The sequence below is a fragment of the Budorcas taxicolor genome, chromosome 5 (genome assembly GCF_023091745.1).
Source record: "Budorcas taxicolor isolate Tak-1 chromosome 5, Takin1.1, whole genome shotgun sequence".
Taxonomy (NCBI): Eukaryota; Metazoa; Chordata; class Mammalia; order Artiodactyla; family Bovidae; genus Budorcas; species Budorcas taxicolor.
Window position 1 is genome coordinate 137,195,512 of NC_068914.1, and position 20,170 is coordinate 137,215,681.

General features: G+C 38.6%; 1 protein-coding gene across 1 annotated transcript in view; it reads left to right on the forward strand.

Annotated features, from left to right (window-relative positions):
- Positions 1 to 20,170, forward strand: part of SLC15A5 (solute carrier family 15 member 5) — a 93,065-nt gene that overhangs the window by 22,172 nt on the left and 50,723 nt on the right. Inside the window, 2 exon segments of the mRNA XM_052641530.1 lie at positions 4,158 to 4,378; positions 10,733 to 10,946. Coding sequence (XP_052497490.1) covers positions 4,158 to 4,378; positions 10,733 to 10,946 — 435 coding nt within the window.

The window sequence follows — 20,170 nt, forward strand, 5'->3', positions numbered from 1 at the left end:
ATCACTTATATGAAACTAATAAAAGATACAAATGAACTTATTTATAAAACTGAAACAGACTAACAAACAGAGAGTGAATTTATGGTTACCAGGGAGGAAGGATTGGGGAGGGGGTAGTTAGGGGTTTGGCATTGACATGTAAACACATCCCATTCGGTTCACTTCTCTCCTTCCTGGTCTGTGGTCAAGTCATCATTACCTGTTAACTGTCTTCCATCTTTGTCTCTTGTTCGGTAAAATCCATTATGCACACAACTACCAGAGTTCCAGAGTAATTTTTTTTTTTTAAACGTACATCATATCTTATGTCTACTCTGTGTAAAATTTCTTAGTAGTTTCTCATAACATGAAAAATAAACTCCAGGTTCCTTACCTTGGCCTGTAAAGTCTGACCCTGACCAACTCTTAGACCTTATTTCCTTCCAACGTTCTGAACTACAGCTTCATTGACCTTTACTGTTTCTGAGCCTCTCCCAGCTAATTTCTACTTCATGACATGCTTGGTATATGCTTCCTCTGGGTCATTTTGCCTATTTCCAATCTATTCAACTCTCAATTCAAATTTCAACTCTTTAGGTGGTGTCTACACCCTACCCCAGGCTTCCCAGCTAGAGCAGTGGTATAGAATCCACCTGTCAATGGAAGAGACACTGGAGATGAAGATTTGACTCTTGGGTTGAGAAGATCTCCAGGAGAAGGAAACGGCAAATCACTCCAGTATTCTTGCCTAGGAAATGCCATGAATGGAAGAGCCTGGTGGGCTACAGTCCATGGGATCACCAAGAGTCTGACATGACTGAGGACGGACATGCACACCTTACTTCTACGGTCTCTATCTTATCACTTCACTTTGTTTCATCATTGAACTCACCTAGTATTTCCCAGCTTGTTTAGTGTCTTCTCAGGGACCTGTAGATCTTCTTCACTACTATATTCTTAAGGACAAGAAAAGTTACTGGAACATAGTAGGTATGTAATAAAATATGTTAAATGAATGAATGAATGTTGGCATTCACATTTGTTTAGCATCACTTATGCACAATCACTGCAGATGGTGATTGTAGCCATGAAATTAAAAGATGCTTACTCCTTGGAAGAAAAGTTATGACCAACCTAGATAGCATATTCAAAAGCAGAGACATTACTTTGCCAACAAAGGTCTGTCTAGTCAAGGCTATGGTTTTTCCAGTGGTCATGTATGGATGTGAGAGTTGGACTGTGAAGAAGGCTGAGCACCAAAGAATTGATGCTTTCGAACTGTGGTGTTGGAGAAGACTCTTGAGAGTCCCTTGGACTGCAAGGAGATCCAACCAGTCCCATTCTGAAGGAGATCAGCCCTGGGTGTTCTTTGGAAGGAATGATGCTAAAGCTGAAACTCCAGTACTTTGGCTACCTCATGCGAACAGTTGACTTATTGAAAAAGACTCTGATGCTGGGAGGGATTGGGGGCAGGAGGAGAAGGGGACAACAGAGGATGAGATGGCTGGATGGCATCATCGACTCGATGGACGTGAGTTTGAGTGAACTCTGGGAGTTGGTGATAGACAGGGAGGCCTGGCATGCTGTGATTCATGGGGTCACAAAGAGTCGGACATGACTGAACGACTGAACTGAACTGATGCACACTTGAAGGGCTAGCTAAAATTTTAGACCTTCTTCATACTTAATCATTTCTTGTTCTTAATCATTTTGTTTTCATTGTTGCATATCACCATATCAGATACAATTTTACTTGTTTAAATAAATTCGTTTTTCAAAGTGTGTATTTAAGGTAGGCTACTGAAAACTTGGTCCATCAAGCAATGCTTATCATAAATTGTTACTAGTGTGTAACAAAAAAGATAAAGTCACTGGGAGAAAACACAGTAGAAGTATTATGGAAAGTTACATCATATATCTGTTGTATTTAATAATCAGATGATCAGGTTTTATATTTTGTATCTTTGTTTTTGTGTTATTTCTTAGGTATTTCATTTTATCATACTTCACAAATGTATTGACTATTATAGTTGATAAATTTTTTTTAAAAACTTTTATCTTTTAACACAGCTAATTTCAGAAGCACTAATTCAAACTCCCTTTCTTTAGAAATAATAAGATAGCAATATTAATTATTTAATAAGATTGGAGATATCAATTTATCACACATAAAAGCAGATCCCAATTTTTCTTAAGACATAGTGATTTGTTTATGTGAAGAAGAAATAGTGAGTTTAAAACATTATATTCAATAAAGTCCTGAATTTAAAACATACGAAGGAAATTAGGGAAAATACCTCTGGAAATAATCTTTTATCCTTCAAATAGTTATCATTTAATAATAAAGCCTATTTGAAAGCACAGAGTAAGTTGGATCAATGCCTGTAATGACCCTTCTGACTACTTGGTACTGTTTCACAAGAGTTGAACAGAGAACAGGTTGATGAGCAACTGAAACAAGATCAGAAGGAAATGTCAGGAAGTTAAGTCTCCAAGCCCAGACCTGTTCAAATTGTCTCTAGACTGTTCATCAAGACATTTTTAGTTCTCATCTTACCAAAACCTTAACTAAACTAATTGAAATAGCTGAAAAAGTTTCCTAATAGAGCAGTTCTTCCTCCAATAGTAAAGAGATGTCCCAATTATTTCATTGTTAAGGGACACAAACCGTGGCCACTCACAGGGACGTCTGTCTCCTTTGGACTTCTCAGTTCTGAGGGCCTTTCATCCAAGTCCTGGCCACAGTGACTACGAGGCAAGAGTGACAGTAGATATGAGCCTGTCTCCTGTCAGCAATTATCCCGACATACTTCCACTTGACCTCAACACACTTCGCAGAGGCAGCCAAAGAGCCTCTGCTGTAATCATTCTTGGTCACTACCAATTTGGGCTGGATTTGATTCAGTGACTTAGAGGTGAAAGGCTCCATATTCAATTACCAGGCCCCCAGCTTCCTCAATTAATCAAAGACTGACATAATAGGTCTATTACAACTCTTAAAGAAAAGATCAGATCCAATCAATGTCATCACTCTATAACCATAAAAAGAAATGAATATTCTTTATTTAAATCTGAAAACCAACACTGTGGCATTTAAATGAACTTGGTTACAATGCATTTCATCTAGAATTTTACTATGGGAAACTTGAACGTATTTAAAATGATGATCAAACTATATACTCTTGAGTTTCTAAAGCAGCCTTCTTTGGAGAAACTCAAGCATGTTCCTGTTTATTTCACTGTTTATCCTGCAACCATGGTTTGGTGTCTTTGTAATTTAAGGCAAGGTTTATCTGGTCTAAGGGAGTGGTAAGGGAGTGCTATGAAAACATTGTAACAATCATGATGGCACCTCTGAACTGCTAACTAAACCAGGATCTCTTATCTGTCATTGGATTAGGAAGTCCTAATGGAGTCAATGAAAAGGTGAAATTTGAAAGATCATAAAAGAAGCAACAATGAGGTTGCAGATCACTAGCAGTTAAGTGATTGCAAATATCTAAAGCAATAAAATGCTTCTGATGCTAAGCGACAGCCATATAAACCCAGAGGAAACTACTGGAAAAGTCAAAAGCCAACTAATCTAACCTGAACTTTTGGTGACACTATCAACATATATAAAGTCATTTGAAGAGTTCAAAGTTTAACCTTATGTCTGAAATTCAAGGATAAAGTCAAAGCAGAGAATATATTTCCTTTCATCTACATGTCAAAATAAGAAACCACCTTCTACCTGACAAGGAAAGTGAGGATTATTTATATGGCAATTTATATTTAAAAAAAAAAAAAAAAACACAGTACCAGTTCTTTGTGTTAAGCCTGTAAAAGAAAGTTCAGGTTGTCTCATTCATTAATGTGTTAAAGTTAGAGGCTTCTGAGAGATTCTGAAATCTTTTACTTTGGTGCTATATTTTGTCACCTTTCTTCCCTTTTTAATATGCTCCCGTTGATCTTACCTTTTTCATTTTTTACATCGGCTGTCAGGCACCACTTGGGCTGGTCACCAGGATGCCAGAACCCTCTTCATAAGCTTGTTCCTTTGAATTCAGCCCCTTGGGTGCTAAAACCGTCTCACTTTAGTGCCCTTCATCCTTTCCATTGTTATCTTTCTGATAGATATTTTGGAAAACTGAAAAATATTCCTTTACTAACTACATAATATTTCCAATTATTTGCAGGTTGCTCCCTTCTGACAACATTCAAGGTGTTTGTTAATGCACTGAAAACATGTTGTCTGCAGTATTGCCACCTTGGTGGAGGTGTGACAAGCTGGTTGGACCATGCCAAGGAAAAAAATAGCGGTCGCTACAGTGAGCTCCTTGTGGAAGACCCAAAATTTTTCTTCAACCTTCTGCCACTCTTTATTTTTTAGCTCCTCTACAAAACATGCATTATGCAAGTGAGGAAAGATAACTAATACTACCCACAGAAACAGTAAAATGATTGTATGATAACGTTATAAGTAGACATTTCTTTTCACCCCAACAAGTGTTTCCCATATACTTGGTTAGGATGTTAACCTATAAATGTTTCTAATCATTACAGGCTCTAGCTTTTAAGGACTAAGTGGAGTCAGATATAAGCATTCCAGAGGAGGATCTGAGTGTGGCATTTTTCCTGTTGAACTGCAAGTGTCTGTCATTAGGTGCAGACATGGCAGACAATACTTTACAGAATTTCCAAGGCTTGTGAGTAACTTGGAAAAATATGAGCTCTGCGGGCAATTATGGGCTTCTCAGGTGGTGCTGCTGCTAAGTGGCTTCAGTCTTGTCTGACTCTTAGTGACCCCATGGTCTGTAGCCTACCAGGCACCTCCATCCATGGGATTTTCCAGGCAAGAGTACTGGAGTGGGGTGCTATTGCCTTCTCCACAGATGGTACTAGTGGTAAAGAATTCACCTGCCAATGTGGGAGATGTAAGAGATAAAGAGTTCGATCCCTGGGTCAGGAAGTTCCCCTTGAGAAGGACATGGCCTCCCACTTCAGTATTCTTGCCTGGAGAATCTCATGGACAGAGGAGCCTAGTGGGCTATAGTCCAGGGGGTCACAAAGAGTCAGACATGACTGAGCGTCTGAGCAATAGAAATGGAGATAAATTAACTTTGTTTTCCTCCTTGACCAAGCTTTTAAAAATTGGTATTAACAAGTAGCTAAATTGGCTGATTCAGTTATGAAGAAATATAAATGATTATAAAAATCTTTGAAGAAGTTTGAAACTCTTCATAGCTAACATCTAACTTGGAATTAGATGGCTAATGAGTGAGTTAAATCATAGAATAGTAGATTCTACAATCTATAGATCTAGAAAAAAATCTTAGAGATTAATTTACTCAATTCCTTCATTTGTTGAAGAGGAAACTGAGGCTTGAAAAAAGTTAAGTGATTTGGGGTAAGTAGGTCAGTGAATAGCAGTGAAAGAAAAGACAGAATCTTATCGTCTGACTCTTAGTAAAACGCTTGCTCCTCTAAACCAGGGATCAGCAAATTACTACCTGCAAACCAAATCCAGCCCATTGCCTTTTTCGTATATCCTGTAAAGTAAGAAGGTTTTTGCATCTTCACATGATTTTTAAAAATAAAAAAAGAATTATATTTTGCATCACATTATAATTATAATTGGGTGCACAATTATAATTATAAATTGTATGAAATTCAAAATGAGGTGTCCATAGAAAACAAACAACAAATTTATGATTACCAAAGGGAAAGGGCAGTAAGGATGAATTAGGAGCTTGGGATTAACATATACACTCTACTGGGTGGTGCTAGTGGTAAAGAACCTACCTGCCAGTGCAGGAGATGTAAGAGACATGGGTTCAATCCCTGGCTCAGGAAGATCCCCACAGGAGAGCATGGCAACCCACTCAAGTATTCTTACCTGGGAAATCCCATGGACAGAGGAGCCAGGCAAGGTACAGTCCATAGGGTCGCACAGAGTCGGACACTGCTGAAGTGAGTTAGCATGCATGCAGTACTATAGATAACCAACAAGGCCTTATCCAACACAAGGAACTACATTCAGTATTTTGCAATAGCCTATAAGGGAAAAGAATCTGAACAAGTGTATCTGAAAAAGTTCATTTGGGTTTTTTATAACATCTTATGGGAAAACCTGAATGAACTTTGGCCAATCCAATATATATATATACGGAGAGAGAGAGAGAGCAGAGAAGGCAATGGCACCCCACTCCAGTACTCTTGCCTGGAAAATCTCATGGACGGAGGAGCCTGGTGGGCTGCAGTCCTTGGGGTCACTGAGGGTCGGACACGACTGAGCGACTTCACTTTCACTTTTCACTTTCATGCATTAGAGAAGGAAATGGCAACCCACTCCAGTGTTCTTGCCTGGAGAATCCCAGGGACAGGGGAGCCTGGTGGGCTGCTGTCTATGGGGTTGCACAGAGTTAGACACGACTGAAGTGACTTAGCAGCAGCCTATATATATATATATACATACATACATAAATACATACATATATATATAGAGAGAGAGAGAGAGAAAGAAAGAGAGAGAGAGAGAGTATGAAGTGAAGTTAAAGTCGCTCAGTCATGTCTGACTCTTTGCAACCCAATGGACTATACAGTCCATGGAATTCTCCAGGCTGGAATACTGGAGTAGGTAGCCTTTCCCTTCTCCACAGGATCTTCCCAACCCAGGGATCGAACCCAGATCCCTCACATTACAGGCAGATTCTTTACCTGCTGAGCCACAGCAGAAGCCCAAGAATACTGGAGTGGGTAGCCTATCCCTTCTCCAGCGTATCTTCCTGACCCAGGAATCGAACTGAGGTCTCCTGCATTGCAGGCAGATTCTTTACCAACTGAGCTATCAGAGCGCCCCCATATATTGAGTGCATATATATTGAATCACTTTGCTGTACACTTGAAAGTAGCACAACGTTATAAATCAACTCTACTTTGATTTAAAAAAAAGAAAGTACAATTGTTAGAGAATAATAAGCATAGGATTTCTCCTTGTTTAGAAGGATCCTGCCAGCGACTAGAATAAATGCCTCTTCTTTAAAGGAAAAAAAAAAAAATTCAGCGTTCATAAATACAGTTTATTGGAACGCAGTCTTATGTTCATTTGTAATAGTATGTCTGTTTATGCCTGCAAACAGCAGAGTTGTGTAGTTGCAACAGAATCCACACATGGAAATATTGTCTATCTATCTGGCCTTTTACAGAAAAGCTTGCTGACCCTTGTTCTAAACGATACATGAAAACTAGGCTGATTTAGTAGATTCAACCTCTCTCTTGACTCTACAAGAATAGATGGTGCAAAAATACAAAAATACCACCTCTATATATGAACATTAATATTATAAAAAATCTTAGGATGAAGAAATTAATCATGAGTACAAAATTGCTAACTGACCCATGGGCAGCCTTGAACCTTCTGTGCAAATAGCACACATTCTTGATTCTTACCCTCATAATTTAGTGACTCCTACTGTTTCTTTTGACTAAATCTAACCCTTCTCTGAAAACTGTCATATATTTTAAAATTTGACATAAATTATAATAAACTTTGATAAACTAATATTTAAGCATACCACCAAATCTAGATGCCTACTCTGTTGCAAAGAACAAACACTAATATCATTGATCACCTATATAGCCGCTAAAGGATGACTTCACAGTGTCTTAAGTCAACCCCCACAGCATGCCTCAGAACTGATTTTGTTATCCTAGATCTGAGTCTCAGAGACATTAAGTGGCTTGCAATTTGCTCTTGGTTGCCCTACTAGCAATATGGCCACATGGCTGTCCCAACCCAGGGCGGGTATTAGTGCCCACACTTTGCTGTTACCAACTATACCGCTCTTGCCTTTGGGCTAAAAACCCGTATACAGGGCTTCCCTGATGGTTCAGTGGCGAAGAATCTGCCTGCCAATGCAGGCGACGTGGATTCGACCTCTGATCAGGGAAGATCCCACAGGCCTCAGGGCAACTAAGCCCATGCACCACTGCTGTTGAGCCTGTGCTCTAGAGCCCGGGAGCCGCAGCTACTGAGCCCACATGCCTCGGCGGCTGCAGCCTGGGTGCCTTAGAGCCCATGCTCCACAACAAGAGAAGAAGCCACTGCCATGAGAAGCCCGAGCACCGCAACTAGAGAGTAGCCCTGCTCGTGGCACCAGAGAAAAGCAACAAAGCCACGAAGACCCAGAGCTGCCAGGAATATGATAGATGAATACGTAAAATTGTATTTTAAAAAATCCCTGTACAATGAACTCCCTGGGCAGTCCAGTGGTTAAGACTCTGTGCTTCAACTGCAGGAGTCATGGGTTTGATCCCCGGTCAAGGAACTAAGATCCTGTATGCCAGGTGGTGCAGCCAAAAATTAATTAAAACAAAAAACAAAAAAAACCCTGTACAGACTATACAGGTTCCAAAATCATATACAGTAATGTTATGCCAGAAACTCCAGAGAAAATGGTTAGAATATACTTCTCAAGGGGGCCGATGAAACTTCGGCTGGGATAGGCTTGTGTTAGATTTTTGCCTCCAGATGAAATAATCACCAGTGTAAAGGAGATCAAAGCACCAAGAATAAAACATCATAGCATGCCATATTTTAAATTTAGTAGCAATTATTGACCTTCAGTTCCAAGACATACATTTAAAATATGTTGATATTAAGGCCGATGATGTTGCCATTTGACATTACTGGCCATTCAGAGGTGAAAATGAATCTCTATTGACAGCAATTATTCCTGAATACTCAGAGGCTTGTATGAAATAAGAGTATTTAAAATTTTAAAAGGAGATGATTTCAGAACTTGAGGCAGAAGCAGAAATGATTTCAAGCTTTCAAGACATCAGAGCCTTTTCTTAGATTAGGCAATATATGAATATTGCTTCACTAAAGATTAATCATACATTTGCCACATTATTAAGTTAGCAGGTTTCTGTGTCTGTGATTCATGCTGGATAATAACTATTCCTATTAACAATAATTCTCGTTTGAAATCAGTAACAGAAACTTCCAAGTTGTGCTGTGAGCCTCTCAGTCTTAGAGGAGCTCTGCTGCCAGCACTTTTCCTTAAAAAATCATTCATTTTCCTCTGCTTAAGGAAGAAACTTAATATTTTGATGGAACTAGGGCAGAACTAGCTCATGTTCCCTTCTCTCTTGCTGTCTTTACCCAACTATAACAATCCTGTTTACTATCCCAAGAGTCAAATTCAAGATCGGAAAATAAATTATCACCAGGACATATTTTATATAGATCAAAAAAAAAAAAAACAACTTAGTGAAAATGTAGTTCATCCCTGGAAGGAGGCAGTTAATAGAGCAAAAGGCTCATTCTGTAATTGGTGGACTTGTTTGCAACTGTACTGACTTATGACTGATTCTCCTTATGCTTCTCAAGTTGCACAACCTGATAATTAGAGAAGGAGATAGTGAAGGTTTCAAACAAGAAGTTATCATCTGGATGTTTGAGCCAGGTTGCTCTCCCAGGATGGGGGTAAAGCAGGAATCCTAATGAAGTTCACACACTGTAAGAAAAAAAAAAAAAAATGGAGACTCCATCCCTTAAGGACAAAACTTGGGTTGACTTTCTCACCAAGCCAATTAGTAGCTTTGTGTGCCACTGGGAATTAAAGAAATACTCTGTGCTGCTAATGATAATGACAAAGATGTGATTATTGCAACAAAGCTCATGAAGTGAGAAGATACACCTTTCCTGTGACACTGTGCTTTAGTTCTGACCTAACAATTATAACCTAACAAAGGGTTTGGAGCACATGAAGAGACTCCAAGTTAATGTCGGAGTTTTAGTTAGTATTAGGATCTATTTTAAAAATGAAATTCTGACACTATGTTGAGGGTTTGCAGTGGGGCAGAGGTATTGTTTGTTGTTGTAGGTTCTTTTGCATGTTCGTTTTTAATTTCTTCTACTTTATTATGCAACTTTTTTCATGGAATTACCTTCTTGGTCCTCTAGTGTTTCACAATTAGTTTAAAAGAAGAGTATAGAAACAACTCTGTTTTCTCTCTTTTTTTTTTTCATTTTACTTGACATATTAAAAACAAGACCAGTCCAGCGAGCCTATAAATATAGCCTACATCAAGCAATGGGTTTCTACACTGGGCCCCTCTTCTTAGGGAAAAATCATTCTTACTTATTTTGCTACCAAACTCAGTGCAATTTAAAGGATATACTGGCCACAATCTATTGTTTATGAGTGAAAAGAAAGTCTTAATACTTTCTGCTGGCTTTCGCTTTATTGTTGGGAAAAACAAAAACTTTACTTGCTGATATGGAATATTTGTTACTTGATTTCTTATGTGTCATCTGAGGCGCAAACTTAGGGTCTTTGTTACTTTTCCAAGGAAAATTAAGAAGAAAGACTAGATGACAAAAGATTCATCATAAAGAATCAGTAGCATTGTCAATAGACTAAACAGAGCTCCTACTGACCTTTGTCAGCTCATAATCATGACCTCAAAGACATGGGGAATGTCCAGCTTATCTCTCACAGAGTACAGGCAAGGGACAAGGCATCTGCCACAGGAATCTTCCTCTAAAGTTAAACCACTGTCTTTTTTTCTTTTTTGAAATAATTTTATTTATTTATTCATTTATTTTGGCCTCACCATGGGGCACGTGGGGTCCTAGCTCCCCAACCAGAGACCAAACCCACACACCCCCTCTGCACTGGAAGCTCAGAGTGTTAACCACTGGACCACCGGGGAAGTTTTAACCACTGTCTTAAAGCATGGCTCTTTCCCTGTTGAAAAGCAGATTCCTTCAGGATATTATCTGCAGACCGTGAATTCCAATCTTAATCTGCGTGGATCGCTTCTGCCAGTTTCAGTCATGAATGTCATCACTATCCTACCACTACTCATTCTGGCTCCTTTTATGGTATATTTCAGCATCTGCTTGCTTCCCTCTAAGAGAGATGGCTCTTTACTGTCAGCATGCATTCATAAGTACAACTTCCCATTTCTAGTAAGTGGTTTGTAACTTTTTTTTAATCAGAGGGTAATTACTTTACAATATTGTGCTGATTTCTGCCACACATCATCATGAATCAGCTACAGGTCTACATATGTTCCCTCCCTCTTAATCCTCCCTGCCACCTTCCACACCACTGGAGGTGATTACAGAGCACTGGGTTGAGCTCCTTATGTCACGCAGCAAATTCCCACTGGCTGGCTCTTTTACGTATGGTACAGCGTATGTTTCCGTGCTACTCTCTCAATTAGTCCCACCCTCTCCATCCCACACTAAAATAAGAAACACTGTACAAGGCTCTAAGTTAGCTATGTGCTCTGGAGTAGAGTCTGATTTTGACAAATTAGGAAGAAGGTACATTCAAGAGTATTGAAGTCTCTACATGGACATCAGTGTTCCATTTTCTTCCTATACTTCTTTGCTTTTCAGAAGACACACCTGATATAAAGACTCGGCAAAATTTTCAGTGCCACCAAATGGTGTCTCCCTCTTCATGTAAAACAGTCTCTACTCCTAAGTTGATGCTGAGAATGTTTTAAAAAATTAACACAGGTAAGCAATAATACTTGGGAGGAATTAACTTCTGAACCACCAAAAAAAATTATTACAAGTTAGTACTGTGATTCAGCTTCAGTACAGTACTTCTTCCAATAGTAAGGTGTGCAACAATAATTTTCAAACAATTTTTCCACCTTGAGATATAATTGACGTTGTTCAGTTGCTAAGTCATGTCCAGTTCTTTGGGATTTCATGGACTGCAGCATGCCAAGCTTCCCTGTCTTTCATTTAAAATTTTAATTAAAAAAATCATAAATAGTTTCATAGATATAAAATTTCATGTACAAATAAGAAAGAAAGTGAAGTCACTCAGTCGTGTCTGACTATTTGCGACCCCATGGACTGTAGCCTACCAGGCTCCTCAGTCCATGGGATTTTCTGGGCAAGAATACTGGAGTGGGTTGCCATTTCCTTCTCCAGGGGATCTTCCCCACCCAGGGATAGAACCTGGGTCTCCCACATTGTAGGCAGGCGCTTTACCGTCTGAGCCACCAGGGAAGCCCATGTACAAATAAGGTCTACTTATATTCGTATATTCTCTCTATTCCTTTGGGTGTCTATTTACATGTTCTTAAAGAATTATCCTTCCATTTTAAAAATAAAGATTCAGTCTCTCAGTTGTGCCCAACTCTTTGCAAGCCCGTAGACTGGAGCACACCAGGCTTCCCTGTCCTTCACTATATTCCAGAGTTTTCTCAAACTCATGTCCACTGAATCGGCCATACTATCCAACCATCTCATTTTCTGTCATCCCTTCTCCTCCTGCTCTCAGTCTCTCCCAGCATCAGGGTCTTTTCCAATCAGTGGGCTCGTTGCATCAGGAGGCCAAAGTATTGAGCTTCGGCTTCAGCATCAGTCTCTCCAGTGAATATTGAGGGTTGATTTCCTTTAGGATTGACTGGTTTGATCTCCTTGCTGTGCAAAGGACTCTCAAGAGTCTTCTCCAACACCATAATTCAAAAGCATCAAATGTGTGAGTTTAAGGTACACAATGTTATAAATTGATACCATTCTGTATTGCAAAATATTTATGACAATAAGGGTAGTTAACACATCCTTGACCTCATATAATTGCTACCTTGTTGTTGTTATGGTCCTCTCTTAATTTTTAAAGTGAAAAAAATGTAGGACATCTTACACAGATTCCATCCCTGGATCAGGCAGATCCTCTGGAGAAGGAAATGGCAACCCACTCCAGCATTCTTGCCTGGAAAATTCCATGGACAAAGGAGCCTGGTGGGCTACAGTGCATAGGGTGGCAAAGAGTTGGACATGACTGAACACTGACCTCATTATTATCATGTTGTTGTTGATATGGTCTACTCTCAATTTTTTAAAGTGAAAAAAATGTAGGACTTCTTACTCAGAACACAATCTATAGAGGGTAAAGTAAAATTTCTGCCAATGAAATGGGAGAAGAGGAGCATCCTGGTGACATTCTCTTCTGCCTCGCTGTGGTCCACCAGGCACTGCCATGGAACAAGAAGATAAGAAACAGGAAACCCAAGCTCATCTGATGACCAGAGACTGGGGTCTCAGCCCCTGCTCTGCTGCTGAGCTGTTCCTGGGTGACTTGGGAAAGCCACTTAATTTTGTCTTCTAGTTCACTTTTTTTAATTGAGGGCCATACCTGAGATAAATGTTGGAACCCTTTGTTGTGTAAAACGTTTGAAATCATTCAAGGTGATAATAGCGCCTAGAACACAGTTAGGGCACAGACTGGAAGCTCTATAAATATTAGCTAATACTAAGTCATCGTTTGCATGGGCAGGTCTAATTGTTTGGTGAGGATAAACAGAAAGCAGAGGAAGTTTGAAACTCTTAAGAAATAGCATGCAATGGCAACATTATGTCTTATCATCTACTTGAGAAATAATTTCATTGAGAGTCAAGGCCAGGCATCTGGAAGTTTCTTTTCTCTTGGTTCAGTTCAGTTCAGTTGCTCTGACTCTTTGCAACCCCATGAACTGCAGCAGGCCAGGCCTCCCTGTCTATCACCAACTCCTGGAGTTCACCCAAACCCATGTCCATTGAGTCGGTGATGCCATCCAACCATTTCATCCTCTGTTGTCCCCTTCTCCTCCTGCCCTCAATCTTTCCTAGCATCAGGGTCTTTTCAAATGAGTCATCTCTTCATGTCAGTTGGCCAGAGTATTGGAGTTTCAGCTTCAACATCAATCCTTCCAATGAACACCCAGGACTGATCTCCTTTAGGATGGACTGGTTGGATCTCCTTGCAGTTCAAGGGACTCTCAAGAGTCTTCTCCAACACCACAGTTCAAAAGCATCAATTCTTTGGTGCTCTGGTTGTTATTCTTAAAACCTCCTTTGTAGAGATCTGTGAAGACAATGCAGTCTTCTGGCAACCCATTATTATATATATATATATTTTGCTGTTTCTCTGTTTATAGAAGTTACATTTTAGCATATGTGCCTCCTGTTGTTTACCAGAGCCATCAACAAGATCACTCCAGACCACATCACAGAGTAGATTTGTTTTTAGAAAGAACTCAAAGTGACTAAACTCAATTTATTTTATCTTCAATTGTAGAGGTCTTCAGTACAAAATATTTTTTGATTTATTCTATAAGCCAGTAACCCTGGCATTATTTATTGTTATAGGTTTAGACAAACTATAAAACTTAATAGGTTTTAACAATCCTTAAATCTTACAAACTGCCTTTTTTTTTTTTTTTTGGTCTGCTAGTATAGAAATCCAAACCAGTATTTAGTGAATGTCCAGCACTGTTTAAGGATACAAAAGAAAAGCAAGACTTTGTACATACCCTCAGCAAGTGTACTATTAAAATATAATGAATGCAGAACAAAGTGGGGGTAAATTTATATTGCAAAATGCCAGAATTCTTGGCAGTCCTGTACAAAATCATGAAAATTCAGTCTAAGCTTCTGAATTATGCTTTCTTACTAAAAAAAATTTTTAATTGGGTTACTTTAGAGAGATATGGTATACAATATGGATGAAAGAACTACATTTTAAAATCCTTCCTGTGAATTCCCTGGCAGTCCAGTGGTTAGTTTTCACTAACGAGGGCCTGGGTGAGGACTCAGGTACATTCTCTGGTCGGGAAACTAAGATCTTGCAAGCCACGTGGCACGGCCAAATAAAATAAAATAAAATCCTTCCTGAGTATAAGCAATCTTAAATTCACTTGAAATATGAGCACTTTCTCTTGGACAGTTCTCCAGTCTCACATATTTGAAAGCATGCCTATTCTTAAAGAAGTGTATGTGGTTTTTCTGGAGGAAGGAAGGTTAGGTAGAGTTATCTGATATATTGTTTAATGTTAATGAACTAAATATTCCCTGGGAAGGTTGGTAACAGACTTAGTGGGCAGGAAGAAAAGGAAAAAAACTAGATTCATCTAAAAAATCTGAGCTATATCCTTCTGAGTACAAATTACTGAATTCAATTGTTTCTAAGCCAGACTCCATTCATTTGTTCATTTACATACTTGCTCACTTATTTGCATAATATTTTGCTCTGGGGAAATAAAGAGGTGTGATGATATGTATCTTTTTAACTAGATGTTTGCTTAAGTTTTCCATATCGGGCTTGTGATTATGGAAGATTAATAAGTTTTATCAGGACATAGAAGCATAAACCTAGGGTACTTTTGATAGTGATTTACATAACTGAATTAATCTAACATTAAAATTTACTTTTGCTTTGAACCTAAGTGCCTTGAAAATGTCAGTGAAGTATGTAAGTATATAAATTATGAACAAACAAATATTTATGAATTCCTCATTTGAACCTAGGCACCTTCCTATGCATATCCCACTTAATCTCATGATAAGTCATCATTTACTAGGTCAAGGATCTCAAAGAGAATGTCTTATTTGCATTCAGACCTTCTAATTCTAAGGCCCTTGTTTTATTATTTGTTATTATTATTCCACTTACTAGCCATCTATAGTTCCTTTTTATTGGAGTATAATTGTTTTACAATATTGTGTTAGTTTCAGCTGTACAATAAGGTGAATCAATCATATGTATACATATATACTCTCTCTCGTCTCCCTCCCATACCCCGGTTCCTACCGCAATCCCACCCCTCTAGGTCATCACAGAGCACCGAGCTGAGCTCCCTGTGCTATACAGCAGCTTCCCACTAGTTATCTGTTTCACACATGGTGGTGTATATATGGGAGAAGGAAATGGCAACCCACTCCAGTGTTCTTGCCTGGAGAATCCCAGGGATGGGCGAGCCTGGTGGGCTGCTGTCTCTGGGGTTGCACAGAGTCGGACACGGCTGAAATGACTTAGCAGCAGCAGCAGCAGCAGTGTGTATATGTCGATGCCACTCTCTCAGTTCATCACCCCCATTCCTTCCCCCACCTTGTCCACAAGTCTGTTTTCTACTTTTGTACCTCTATTCTTGCCCTGCAAATAGATTAATCAGAACCATTTTTCTAGATTCCATATATATACATTAATACACAATATTCATTTTTCTCTTTCGCACTTACTTTACTCTGTATGACAGGCTCTAGGTTCATTCACATCACTACAACTGACTCAATTTCATTCGTTTTTATGGTTGAGTAGTATTCCATTGTTGGAGAAGGCAATAGCACCCCACTCCAGTACTGTTGCCTGGAAAATCGCATGGATGGAGGAGCCTGATGTGCTGCAGTCCATGGGGTTGCTAGGAGTAGGACTCAACTGAGCGACTTCACTTTTCACTTTCATGCATTGGAGAAGAAAATGGCAACCCACTGAGTGTTCTTGCCTGGAGAATCCCAGGGATGGGGGAGCCTGGTGGGCTGCCGTCTATGGGGTTGCACAGAGTCGGACACGACTGAAGCAACTTAGTAGCAGCAGTAGCAGCAATATTCCATTGTATACATGTACCATATGTTCTTTACCCATTCATCTGTCAATGGCCATCTAGGGTGCTTCCATGTCCTGGCTATTGTAAATAGTGCTGTTTTGAACATTTAAATTATAGACATTATTAGTGTTAATTTGGAATCCTTACTGCCATTTCTAATCAAGGCTATGAAGTAAACGAAAAATCCTTCTGCCATCACTATGAGTTGATTTTTAAGGTTCCCCCAGTCCCTTTCACAGTCGGTCACTCCCTGTCCAAGGTCTGTCATGTTTAAGGAGGCAGATGGTGCCAACACTGATATGCCTAGGGTTTGACAAGGATAATGACAGCCCAGGCCAAGAGTGAGAGAGGTAGAGAAATCTCATTTGGTTGGTCAAAGTAGAAATTTAACAAAGGAAAAAAAAATGAGCTTGCTTTTCTTTATCTAGCTCATAACAATGCAAGGAAAGAGGGGTTTCTGATTGAAGATAGGACATTCTTGAGTTTATCAGCTAAAGAAATTAACAAGTAATCTTTTAGAACTTGGACGACAAAGGTTTGATACACACAGAGTGTTTCATCAAGACTGCATTTTCCTAACATTACACGAGACAGATGAATCTATTTAAAAGTAAGCCTTAATACACCAAAAATCTAGAATCAGTGATATTATGATGTATCCTCTGTCATAGTTGGGTATACTTTGTTTTAGCTTTTTTCAGTTCAAAAATGTTTGCACCGTGAGTATTTCCTCTCCTACCATTAGTTAAAATCCAGTATGTGGCATTTAGTAGCTAGTGCTGACACACACCAGTATTAATCTGACTAAAATTAGCCAAATTAAGATTGTCATTAAGCCTTGAACAAAGCAGAAGTGCACAACCCAGTAGGTAGCTGTTATCTTGGCTTTTAAGTAACATTGATATTGAAATGCAGATGAAGTATATCCAAATATCTTCCAGGCCTTCCTCTTTAAAATAAAACTTGAAAATTCAAATCCTAATTCAAAGTTCTTTATGATTCAGGTACAGCCAAGGTGCTGGTCCCTTTTTATATATATACCTTCTACTAGTTTATATATAGTATATAGTATATATATAGTACCTTCTACTAGTTTTAATAATTGACAGAGTTTCTTTTTGGTTGGAATCAAAGTGCTTGATAAATTAAAAAACCAAGCCAGGGATCCAGTTACCTTCATTGGAAGTAGGATTATTTCATCAAAACTACTTTTTCCCTAGTATAGTTTTCAGAACTGTGACAGCAAGAAACATCATGATGTATACCTTCTACAAAATACCTGACAGGAAGTTTTGTAAACACTAAAAAAAGTAACATGCAAATATCTAGCCTGAATAACTCGTTCATTCAGTTGTTCATTTGTTTAATAAAAGCACATCGATGTTCTTAGGTTCTTAATTTTAAAGTTGACATCAACACTGGAATTAAATTTGAGGTAAAGTAGACCAGAAGGAAAATAATTTTTTTTTTCAGGGAAAATAATTTTTCCATGGGTTGAAGGGGGGGATGGTTTCCAAATGATTCGAGTGTTACATTTATTGTGCACTTTATTTCTATTATTGTTATATCAATTCCATCTCAAATCATCAGACATTAGATCTAGGAGGTTGGGGACCCCTAAATTAGACCATCTAGTAAGTCAACTGAAGCAATATTTTATGCCTTACAGATATGTTTGTGTAACTGATCTCCATGCAAATGAATGACCTGTTCCAGATTCAGAAGTTAAAACACAAACTGAAGCTGAACCTCCTGAAATGAGTTCCCAGTGTTCTAAACAAAAACGAGACAGAATGTGGATAGCTCAGTTCAAACACAGGAACATGCCACTAACAGGAGGAACAAAGCAAAAAACATATGCCAAGTAGCAGGTGAGAAAGATCTTCCACAAAGGCAGAAACATACACGATGATGAAATCATAGCTATCTTTATAAGCGTGTTTTATGCACACCAGTGTGTTCTTACATGAGCCAGTTTCTTGTTTTTGAAATTTGCCAAAATCATGGATCTGAGGACAATTTCTCAAGGACTCAGTACAGTTTCATCCTTTCAGTTGTGTTACATGTCGGAGACTCATACCTCAAATGACGCATTAAAAAAAAAAAAATCCATAGTTTTCTCAGTGAGGCAAATTTATCCAACATTGGAATCATCTTTACATATTTATATTGTAGTGTTAGATTTTGCCTCAGCAGGAAGCAGCAAATACAACTAAAATGTTTGAATAAATTCTGACTTAAAAAATTCATTGTGGTCTGATTTGAAAAAGTACTACATGGTGGGATATTAGAATAAACTCTAAGCCATTTAAGACTTTTAGAGAGTTGTCTACAACCACGTGTGTGTTCAGCCTCTTCAGTCATGTCCAAATCAGTGCGATCCTATGGACTATAGCCCACCAGGCTCCTTTGTCCATGGGATTCTCCAGGCAAGAATATTGGGGTGGGTTGCCATTCCCTCCTCCAGGGGATCTTCCCAACTCAGGGTCAAACCCAGGTTTCCCACATTGCAGGCAGATTCTTTACCATTTGAGCCACCAGTGAAGCCCCTATAATGACATAGCCAATATTAAAGCATACATTATTTATCTGAATATAAGATCTCCTTTGGAACCATGTGCTTTATCTTGAAAATACAGATCTGCTAGAGGTTTAAAATGTGTACTTTCTGATAAACTACACTCTGCTTTGGACAAGTTATGATCTCATAGGTGTTAACGATAAAATTGGAGCAGATTTAATTTAGGTTGGAATGCAGCTTTGTTTTGAATTTTTAAAAAAGCCATTTTTCATCTGCGCCAGAGTGCAGTAGCAAATTAAAAGCAAATGCAGTTAGTCTGATGTTTCAGGTAAAATATGCTTTGCCCTAAAATATCTAGGTAGATAAACCAAATATTTGTGCTTTGCTTGAAATTGTTTGGAGAACTGTCTTTCGTTGGATTTTCCTAAAACAGGTCTCAGAGCTTCTTGGATCTGGTTGAATGTAGGTCTGATCAAACCTTCTAGAATGGAGCTTGAAATTCTGTCTAGCAAGCTGCCAGGTGATTCCTATGCTCTTGATCAAAGACTAGACTTTAAGTTTCAAGGACAGAGCAAAAAGCCAAGAGACTGCTCTCTCACATTTCATGCTTGTACACTGCCAGCAGAGGCTTAGGTAAAAAAAATGCTACAATTTCTCATCAGGTCAGAGCTAAAATTCAGCAGTAGGCAATAAAAGCTGACAAGTCAACCGAAATTTGGCCAACCACTACACTCATGGGCCAGATCTGGCCTTCCATTTGCTTTTACATTATCTGCAAGCTAAAAGTTGTTTTCGCTGATGAACATTTGCAATTGATTTGATAAGAAATGATAACTGAATACCAATTAGGTGAAATTATATTACACCCTCAAAAAAGCATTATTAGTTTGAATCTTATCAATAAAAAATTGTATAAAATATATTCTATTTCTTGTTATATAATACTTACATAGCTTCAAAATGTTGCCTTTTGCACATAAAACCAAAAATACTCACTACTGGTTTTTTACAAAAAATATTTGCCCATCTCTTGTCTAATCTATTGCCTCTAAAGCTATAAACTTCTCTGGATAAAATACAATATAAGCCTTTTTATATACAACAGGTGATAACAACAAAAAAAAAGGTGGGGGGGGAGTAGACATGATATCTTTATCTAAATTATACTAAATTAGTTAGAATGAGACGTACTGTAGAAGATACACAGAGAATTCAAATTCTAAAATAAGAAAGCCAAGAAAATTTAAAAATCTATTCTATCTACCGCGATCCTTTCTTTGAGGTTCA